The sequence below is a fragment of the Rosa rugosa genome, chromosome 3 (genome assembly GCF_958449725.1).
Source record: "Rosa rugosa chromosome 3, drRosRugo1.1, whole genome shotgun sequence".
Taxonomy (NCBI): domain Eukaryota; kingdom Viridiplantae; phylum Streptophyta; class Magnoliopsida; order Rosales; family Rosaceae; genus Rosa; species Rosa rugosa.
In genome coordinates, this window is record NC_084822.1 from 33,068,588 (window position 1) to 33,079,028 (window position 10,441).

General features: G+C 36.6%; 1 protein-coding gene across 1 annotated transcript; it reads left to right on the top strand.

Moving 5' to 3' along the window:
• The first annotated feature begins 1,021 nt into the window (after nt 1-1,021).
• LOC133738554 (TOM1-like protein 4) lies at nt 1,022-7,765 on the top strand. The gene is made up of 10 exons (XM_062166114.1): nt 1,022-1,178; nt 1,589-1,748; nt 2,995-3,073; nt 3,353-3,451; nt 3,551-3,664; nt 4,387-4,532; nt 5,905-5,986; nt 6,205-6,290; nt 6,370-6,558; nt 6,768-7,765. Exons 2-10 carry the CDS (start codon nt 1,639-1,641, stop codon nt 7,447-7,449), a joined length of 1,587 nt encoding a protein of 528 aa, XP_062022098.1. The 5' UTR covers nt 1,022-1,178; nt 1,589-1,638; the 3' UTR covers nt 7,450-7,765.
• The last annotated feature ends 2,676 nt before the right edge of the window (nt 7,766-10,441 follow it).

Sequence of the window (10,441 nt, forward strand, 5' to 3'; positions counted from 1 at the left end):
GAGTTGACAATTGTAATGTGGGAGGAATATAAGGTCATGAAAACTGACCCGGTCAACGAAGTTTGACTTTTATAATATTCCACAAATTGCCGACTTCAGCCGTTCTAAATTTGGGCCCACTCCGCCAATCGAACACCTTTGCAAATCCTTTCACACATTCAAGAAAAGTCAAAACATGAAACCTCTGGAAATATATTGTATTTGTTTACACACCATCTGTTACATACCAATCACAATTATTGTTTTTTCTTTCATTTTATTTCTTCACGCCGGGAATGTTCCATATAAGAAGATTACAAAAGAGTGAATTGACTATTAAGAATTTTGTATTTTGTACCATAAGGATCATCTTTTAGAGGTATTTATCCAAATTAGGTTTGTGTTTTCGCACACTCCAATTATTAAATATTTTAATTCCCGTGTCTTCAGGTCTACAAAATTTATAACTTCAATAAATTAGATTGCGCCACGTACCTAATCCGACGATCGTATCCAAACTTGATAAAACTTTTAGATATTAGTTAACATGATTAACATTTTGATGATGAACACACTTTAGGTGTTATTAATTCTAATGTAGTTTTTTATTTTTTATTTTTTTTATACAGGAATTATAGTCATTTAGAAAATGTTTGACGTAAAGAGCAATATGAGAGTAAGAACAATGTACCTGGTTTAACCTGGTTTAGGGATGTCTGAGAGGAAGCTGTTGAGATAAATGGATATTTTGGGATTCCTATGAAGCAGTTTAAAGAATTTGTGGGGATCGATGGATAAGCAAGTGCAGATCGTGATTCGTGTGGTGCAGATCGGTGGAGCAATGAATAATCGAATCTACAGATCATGATCGACAAAGCGTTCCAATTTGGTGGCAAATAATATAATAATGTAGTATGCATATAATTGATAAATATATATATTTTTGATGAATTATTATTATTATTTTTTTAAAGAGAAGAGAAGAGAAGAAAAGAAAAAGAAGAAGATAAAAAAGTCCAAGTTTTGGTCCTAATTTCTAAACAACAAAAGCTGACGCAGAGAACCATTGAACAAACCCCCGCACAAGAAATAAAGGAAGACCCCCAAATTCTCTCTCTCTCTCTCTCTCTCTCTCTCTCTCTCCCTCAAATACCCCAATCTCGCATTTCATTCTCTTTCGATACTCGCCCTTCTCACTGGTACGATTCTCTTCTCCTTTGATCCTTTTGTCAACACCTCGGGGTTTAAGGCTCTTTCAGGGGACCTTTTATCTCGCTAATTCAATTTTCGATTCACTGGGTTTTTAATCTTGTAGTTTATTTTGATGCTAATTTTTGATGATCTGATCCCCTCCATGGGATCTTGGTGATGACAACATACTTGACTTTGCTTCAACCCCTTTAGATTCTCGATTTTTCGTATACTGGATGAAATTTCCAATGGAATTGGTTCTCGGTTACAATCTTGGGCTACTCTTTGTGTGTGTTTGGAATTTAACTATTTGATTGGTGGATCAGATTCCGTTTGCTGCATTGATTGGGTTCTTTTAGCTTGTTCCAAGTTTTAGGACTGTGGATGATTGAATTTTGTGCTTGGCTTGTGATGTTAGGAGTTTTCGAAGGATAGAGGACTTAGTGGAGTTGCAGCAGGACATCAGGGATGGCTGGTAGTGCGGCATCGTGTGCTGAGAGGGCGACCAGTGATATGCTGATTGGTCCAGACTGGGCAATAAACATTGAGTTATGCGACATTATCAATATGGAGCCCGGGTATCAATACTTTGCCTTCCTTGAATTACCTTTTATAGGTTTTCTGAAATCCGTGTGGTTGTATGAACAATTGTTTATAAAAGAGATTGCTCGAAATTGTGAGTAGTTGCGCTTTTTGTAATAATGTGATGCGGCCGTAGTATTTTGTCGGTCGACTGTGCGTATACGATTGTAAAATATGTTGGTAGATTGACTGACTGCTCAATTGGGGAAACAATTTCAATTCGGATTCAGTACATGGTAAACCATTTCGATATTGTTTTACAATTCTCTCTCTCTCTCTCTCTCTCTCTAATGAAAAGAAAGAAATAAAATAGAGAATAACTATTTTACTTTTTGTTTAATTGATCCTATAAACTCCGATGTATTTCATTTCAATGCTATAGGCATGCAATTGAAACATAATCAATGCTTTTGTTTGGTCCATACTGCTATATAAATGAAATCTCTTGTAGACATTCTGAGGAAACTAACTTTTTGCCTAATATAGGTCCCAGATAGGAGGACATTGCTCCAATTGATGCTCCTATATATGCTTAGAGCATTTATGGTGTGTCTACTAAATTAAGCTAACCGTCTGCAGTAGTTGGGCGAGCTCTAAATCTCACATAGCATATCTCTTAACGCAAAGGATTGCTAATGTTGCCTATTTTCTGTTTTCTATTGTCTTTTATTTTTCTTTTTTTCTTTTATATATATGTAAAGAATTCTTCTCTTAGTAAGAGTGCTTGTGTCGCATATTTGTGCACCTAATGATAAATGATTTGGACATACTTTTACAGCTTTAATTATGTTTAGATTGCAAGGTTGTATGATGATACTGGGTTGAATTTGTATGAATAACTTCAAATTGAAATTTCAGATCAGATTAGTCTAACATTTTGCCAAGTCTTAGCCCAACTTTTCTTTTCCTAAGAACTTTTAGTTCCATGGTTGGGATGCCCCTTTTACTTAAGCCTGCTTCTGTTTCTCATTACAATGATGTTTTCATGATCTTATCAAAGTAATATCAAAACTTTTGTTTGAGTAAATATGCAAATATGACTTATACTAGGTATTTGGTATTATTGTGTTCCTGGGTTCTCTAAAGTTTTGAATATCACTTTGCTGGAAATATGGAAGACTGGTTATTCAATTATTTTAGTAGCTTAATTTTAGATTTGTGAATCATGATATTTTTGTCCTTATCCTTTCCAATTTCGATATTCAGAATGTTTGCCAGCTGAGTTATATTTAAATTTTGCAGGCAAGCAAAAGATGCCTTGAAGATACTAAAGAAGCGCCTGGGCAGTAAAAATCCAAAAATACAACTTCTGGCTCTTTTTGTTAGTACTTTACTTTTCACACTTTCTCGATATGTTCGCTGTCTTTACGCATTTTATTCCCGTTATGAATTTTTCAGGAATAAAATGTTTTTGCATTCTTTTCATTTTATAAATTCATGACCTAAAGATTCCTGTAGTATTCCCTTGCTAATCGCATGTCTACACTTAAAAATGTCAATAAATATTCAATCATTGAAGGATCAGTTGTGTTGCTGTCCTTAGCAAAAAAGCATTGACTGATGTTTCCTTTGCTTTTCCCTTTTGGATTATTCAATCCAGGCACTGGAGACTTTGAGCAAAAACTGTGGCGAGAATATTTTTCACTATATTGTTGAGCGTGATATCTTGCATGATATGGTCAAAATAGTAAAGAAGAAGGTGCTTTATATTTTTCTTGACCTCCATCTTCCTCCTTTTCAATTTGGCAAGAACAGAAACTAATGTCTTTTCTGCTTTGTATCTAATTCTTCTCTGCAGCCAGACTTGAATGTTAGGGAAAAAATACTTATTTTAATAGATACCTGGCAAGAAGCTTTTGGGGGCGCAAGGGGAAGATATCCTCAATACTATGCAGCATATAACGAACTGAAGGTAATTGGTTTATAACATCTCCATGCTACTTCTTGTGGTTGTCTTATGCAAGTATCAGTTGTTTTTTGCTTCAAGTGTCTATTATTTTTTTCTGGGAATTAAGATTTTCATGTAGTGGCATTGTTGGAAGTTTGGTCATATGATTAGTTTCTGGTACAAGTAGCATAACTGGCATGAATACTGCATGTGCACTTGGAATACTATTAAGATCAGACTTACGTTGATCAGATTCAAGGATTAGGAGGGAGGAAGTTCCATGATGGAAAAAAAAAAAAACATTAATGCTCTCTAATGAAATACAGTGAAGTTCAGACAGAGCCTGTATATTTGATTACCATCCGTGTCATGCTGAACACTTTCCAATCTAAAAGTGTCCATGCCTGGGGTCCCCAATATGGGCATGCTGTCAAATTTTCACAATCCCTCAATTGTCTCAGCTTGAAACTGTGTGCTGTTTTGCATGTTGGTGAATTACAGATTGATTTTTTATTTATTTATCATTATTATTATTATTATTATTTTTATTTTTTTTTAACTTGCACATCATTGTCTACTTTTCTGCTCAAGTCAGAATGAGTGTGTATCATGAACTTTGGAGTCTTTCTAAAATAGTTTATGGTGGTTAAAATTTTAACATAAGCTTGCCTTTTAATGTTTATATGTTCATAATTTTATCTTATTCTGCTTCTTTCCATCTAACTGTCTTAAATTATAATTTACAGTCTGCTGGAGTTGAATTTCCACCACGAGAAGAGAACAGTGTACCGCTCTTTACTCCACCACAGACCCAGCCAGTAGTTCCTTCTGTTACATCATACGATGATGCTGCTATTCAGGCTTCTCTGCAGTCTGATGCTTCTGATCTTAGGTACTAACTGATAAATCTCGTCTCACATTGGACCAATACAATCTAGGCTTTTTCAGTTCAACATTTACTGCCTGTTAAAAGATTTTTGCTGCGTTATTGTTGCATCTATGTTGATTATAATACCAACATGCATGTTGAATGAATTAGATGGATGGAGAACTTTTTTATTGTTGATTACAATTGTCGGTATTTTTGCCTAATATAAGTGCCCTCGAATTGAACCCCTCAAGCTGGCTTGTTGCTGTACATATGATTTCTACTTCATAAAGTCATACTTACAAAGCACTATTGGTCAAATTTATTTCCATAAGAACTAGTGTGGTTGTGCATGCATTAGTACACTAGAAATTTTGACTTCATATCCGAAAGGCTTTGTGATTGGTGTTGTAAAGTCTTAAGGTGTTCTAGGGGTATAGGAACCTTGTCAGTTTTATATTTGTTTGGCTTGAACAGTTCGTTGTACTTTAGCATTATATCTGCTGTCTATAAAAGGTTACTTATTTCTTGCACATACTTGAACTCCCAAACAAGCAACTCTCGGAACAGTTATTTATTGGCATGAAAGAGTTTGTATCTACCGTGCTGTTCCTTGAATTCCTCACAGATAAAAGGGGAAATCTGTTAGATGAGTATGATGGTCTCATTGGCATTACTTTTTGGAACTTTAGAAGTAGGAGGTTTCATTTGTTAAGGACGGAATGATTTATTTGCAGGACCATGGCGTGTAGATTGTGGACTACATGTAATTATAATATGACTACCTGTATAACATGATTACACTATTTCTGAAGATGCTTTCTGTTGTTTAACAATTAGAGTGATTAGTCAATTATTTAACAATTATCCCTGCCAACAAGCTTATAAGTGTTTGTTATACATAACCATCAATCCTAGGTCTAACCTTTTATGAAAGATTTGAGTCAGCACTGTGCCTTTAGCAGACAGTTAGCACAGAATTCAAAGAAGCAATGATGAATTTTTTGTAATTTACAACTATGGGCAAGACACTTAACAAAATGCAGACAAGCACTAGCTTGACTTTGAAACAATAGAAGTCCAGAGCTGGTGCTCCTGTTTGATGTGGCATATAGAATATTGGACAATACACATCCTATTTTGCTTTGGTTGGACAAAAACAAAAAAAGACGTGGAGTATGAAAAAAGTAATTTGAAAGCATTTCATTTCTTTTTTTATACAGTTACGTCACCATTGCCACAGAATTACCTTGAGTGTGTAATCACTCATAATTCAAACAACATGTGATATTCAAACAACATGTGCTTTTTGGTTATATCTTTTGTTTTTTGCTAAAATAGGTCTGTGGTAATGTGAATCTGTGATTACTTGACAATTTTATTTGTTCTTGATTAGCTTGCCAGAGATTCAAAATGCTCGAGGAATTGCTGATGTCTTGATGGAAATGCTTAATGCCTTGGATGCTAATAATCCCGAGGTAATATTCTCGAGCTATCCTTGAGCTTTGGTTACTTTCTTGCCTGAAAAGCATTAGAATATACTTACATTTAAGCATTGCTAAAAATATATTTGTACTTTTCAGGTTTTTAGTTTTTGTGCATCTAGATAGTTTCTTGATCCATACTATAATTAGAAATGCCAATTTATTAATCATCTTCTGGTTATCACAACAATCAATTCTGAATATTATGGCAGGGTCTGAAGGAAGAAGTTATTGTTGACCTTGTTGATCAGTGCCGTTCGTACCAAAAGCGTGTCATGCTTCTTGTGAATAACACTGCGTAAGTGATTGGTTGTGAACATGTTGGTTTTTGATCGTAGATTTGAAGTTGTTGATGGTTGTGGTTCTCTTCCTTTCAGAGATGAGTCCCTTCTGTTTCAGGGATTGGCACTGAATGATGATCTGCAGAAGGTACTTAGTCGGCATGATGACATGGTGAAAGGAACTACAACAGGAGTAAGAGGACCGGAATCTTCTGTTGTGCCACTTGTGAATGTGAACCATGAGGATGATGAGTCGGAGGATGAATTTGCCCAACTAGCTCACAGGTGACAATTAGAGGATCTATTCTCAGTTTTATAGGACTTGCTATTGTTTTCATTATCATACCTGTTGATAGACGTATATGGAGTATAATTGAGGCAGCTATTCATTGCTTGTAATTGAGTCTTTGTGATAGATATGAAGATCGTAGATTCTGTTTATTTGCTCGTTTTCTCATTTTTCACTTGGAAGAATTTGGTGAAATGCATTGCAGGTCATCGAGAGATAATTCACAGGGACAGGGCCAGAGATCAGCCAACTCCAATACTGAACCAGTGCGAGCCAGCCCACTTCTTCCTCCTCCACCCTCTTCAAAAAGGCCAATAACCCTTGGTCCTGGTCTAATTGATTATCTCAGTGGTGAAGCCTACAAATCTGGAGGATCCCCTGCAACTTCAGAATCCACGTCCTTTGCAGTTCCCGCTCATTCGAGTCCCAATTCCAGTTCACAGTTGACTCCATTGTCTTCCTCAGCCCCTTCATCCCATTCCACAAACACGACTCCATCACCTTTGTTCACTGGAAAGCCTATTTACGATGAACCTGCTCCAAGAAGCAAATCCATTGATGGGCTGCCTCCAGCTCCTTGGGATGCACAGGCTCCTGGAGGTTCTGTGTCTCCTGGAGGTTCTCAATCTCCTGTCAGCCTTCCACCTCCACCATCAAGGTATAATCAGAGACAACAGTTTTTTGAGCAGCAAGCAGGTGGTGCTCCTCAAACAAGTAGTGGGTCTGGTTCGTCTTATGACAGTTTAGTGGGACAGACTCAGAACCTCTCTCTTAATTCATCTACCCCCACGAAACAAGTAAAACAGGAAGATGCCCTTTTCAAAGACCTCGTCGATTTTGCGAAAGCCAAGTCATCTTCGTCTGCAAACCCCAATAGATCATTCTGAGTGTGAACTTGTGCGTAGCAGTCAGTCCAGCTTCTGGATTATGTTACTCACATACTTCAGATCCTGAGATTGCCTGTTACTAAATAAAATATTGGTAGCAACTTTTTGGGTTTTGGATTATGTATGCTGTTAGCTGGTATATCTTTTTTTTTTTTTTTTCCTTTGCCGGCCGAGCTGGTATATTTTCGAGATGACCTTCGCATTGCATATAATTTAATATACTGTTGTACCCTTCATTGCTTCATCTTTTGATGCGAGTCTTTGTCTTGAACTGGTGTTCATTCTCCTTGTTTTATATCTCTTCTGTGTTCGTATATACATTCCTGTGTTCGTATATCCAGATTGCCACATTTGATGATACATAATTGTGTTTATATGTACATGGAGTTAAATACTTGGACATGTATGATGACAAGCAAAAATATTCCCCGTCTCACAGAAACAGTTCGAAGAACTTTATTAAGAGACTGGAGATTCGTAAATGCAGCATTTCCAGATGGAAGACATCCCGAGGTTCTGGTACAAACCGCCGTAGAACCTCTTCATAGATTTATCTTTAAGTGCATTCAACCAAAAACTCTTGTCAACAGCTTCAATTGATATTTGGGGGCTCTATGAGGGTATTCAACCAGCATAAATTAGCCTAGTCAGATCAGTTATGCATTGAAAAAATGATGGTGAGAATCAGTTGTTTATTGTAACAAACTGATGAAAACAATCGTGGAATTACACAATAGTGATCGAATGGCTTAGCAAGTTCTGATGAACTTTTGCAGAGAACTGTTCAACTCCACAAGCTCTACCATATTCCATATCTTACTTGATTTAATGATGTCAGTAAAACTTGAACAGCGATCACAATTTTGGTCATTTTAAATAACCATCTCTTTCAAGTACAAATTTAAGAGGTGTGTTTCCGAAAGAACTAAACTGAGTAAGGGCATCCTCTGTTTAAACTCCAAAGTCCAAACAGATGAACATATATTAATTTATATATAATCTCTTAACTAATTTCTCTTTATTTATATAAATTGTTCATAAAGACGTTTAATATGAAGGTACAGCAGGATATACTTGATTATTAACGCAGCCAAATGTCTTTAACTCTTTATTATACAAACAGTATATAGACTGGTATTTGGGTGTGCTAATACCAAACTTTTTATACATCTCAATCCTCATACATAATGCAGAGCTCAAAGAAATTAATGATTTATACAAATGTAAAACACACACACACACTCTCTCTCATTTTCCTGTCACTACATGGCAATATTGCTGATTGTATTCTTGCACGAAGTTGGGACTACATATAAAAACAAAATGGCGGAATTAGGTGGTTAATATTTGAAACGCAAAGTTCCAGGGTTTTCTCAGACAAGGACTCTCTCTAGAAAGGACTTTTAAAGTAGAACTCAGTGAGAACTTTCAAATCAATAGTTGGATATATGACTTGAAGGTTGAAAAAATAATATGTCAATTAAACTTTAAAAAGCTTATCCAACTGTTAATTTGAAAAAGTCATTATTACTAGAGACTCTCGACTTGTACCACCTTGTATCAAAGTCTAGAATATTCATTTATAAATTAAACTGACCCAATTTCCTTTCTTCTTTTCTCATAATTATGCGTTGTAACAGTAACTAACTGAGGCGTGTCTTAATAGCAATCATTCCTAAATCAATTTATGTTTCTGTTCAAGTAAATCTAGAATATGTGTCTGGCCCAAACTCTAGGTTACTTGACCTAGTTGCAATAGGGTTTTGAATTAGAGATATTCATAGATATCTGATTAATTGTACGATTATCTTTCTTTGTACAACTCTGATTCTATGTCTTGTAATCCTCTATCTAAAGAGGCTCATATTATCAATGAAAGTACGACTCAATTCTCTCCCAATTTCAGTTTTCCTTAAACATGTTATCAGCACGAAGCCCTAACCCTGAAACCCTAAAATCGTAGCCTTCAAATCCTAGCAACCACCGGTCCCCACCTTGAAGCTCTCAATCCCAGGAGCCCAGAATCGGTGGCGGAGTCACCGGAACCAGTCGGAAAAGTACCGAACTGGCCCCCAGAAGAGAAATATGGTTTCCTACCCGGTTCGCATCCTTTCAGACCGCCTTCAACCATAAAATTTTGTCACCACTGGCACCTTAACTAAAGAATCTGGGAACTGGAAAAATAACACCAAAAACGGGCCAGAAAGTTATCGGACCGGCCATTAGAAGGGCTGCACATCCTTGAACCGGTCAGAATTCCAGAAAATCAATTGCTGCACTTGCACCAGCCCAATCCCATCCAGCCCAACGCAAAAGAAAGAAAAGGGAGCGACCCAGAAAGAAGAATGGAAAACGTGGCCCAGTTGACAGAAAAAAGAAAAAGAAAAAGGAGTAGCCCAGCTTTTTAGAGCTGCCCCCCTAAGCCCACATGCCAGCAGAGAAAAAAAAGAAAAAAAGAAAAAAAAAAAAAAAGGCCCCTCGGCCCATATGCTCCCAGCAAAAAAAAAAAAGAAAGAAAGAGAAGGGGCAGGAAGCCCACGCCGCGGAAGAAGAAAGAAAAAGAAAAAAAAAAAGGGGGCAGAAAACCCATGTGCCGAAGAAGAAAAAGACCTGAAGTCAAAATCAACTTCGGTCAAAGCGCAGAAAAAAGGGTATTTTTTTCTTTTAATTTAACTCTTTTGTTTTCGTAATTTCAATTTCTCTTATTTTTCTCGAAGACTTGCAACATATCTTCTTCTACCCCCCTTTCTTCTTCATAGGGAAGAGCACAAACCGAACTGTGGGGGTTCGTGCTCACTCCAAGCTTGGAGCTTGTTGAGATCTCCAAACTTAGAGTTTGTAGAGAATTTATGATCGACTACTTACATCATTGTTTTGATCTAATCCTCCTCTTGGAATTGGATTTTTTGGAAGCGACTACGCTCAGAAATCCCTAATTTCTTGGAAGCGACTACGCTCAGAAATTTTATATGTTTTCGTGGTAGCCTTTTTT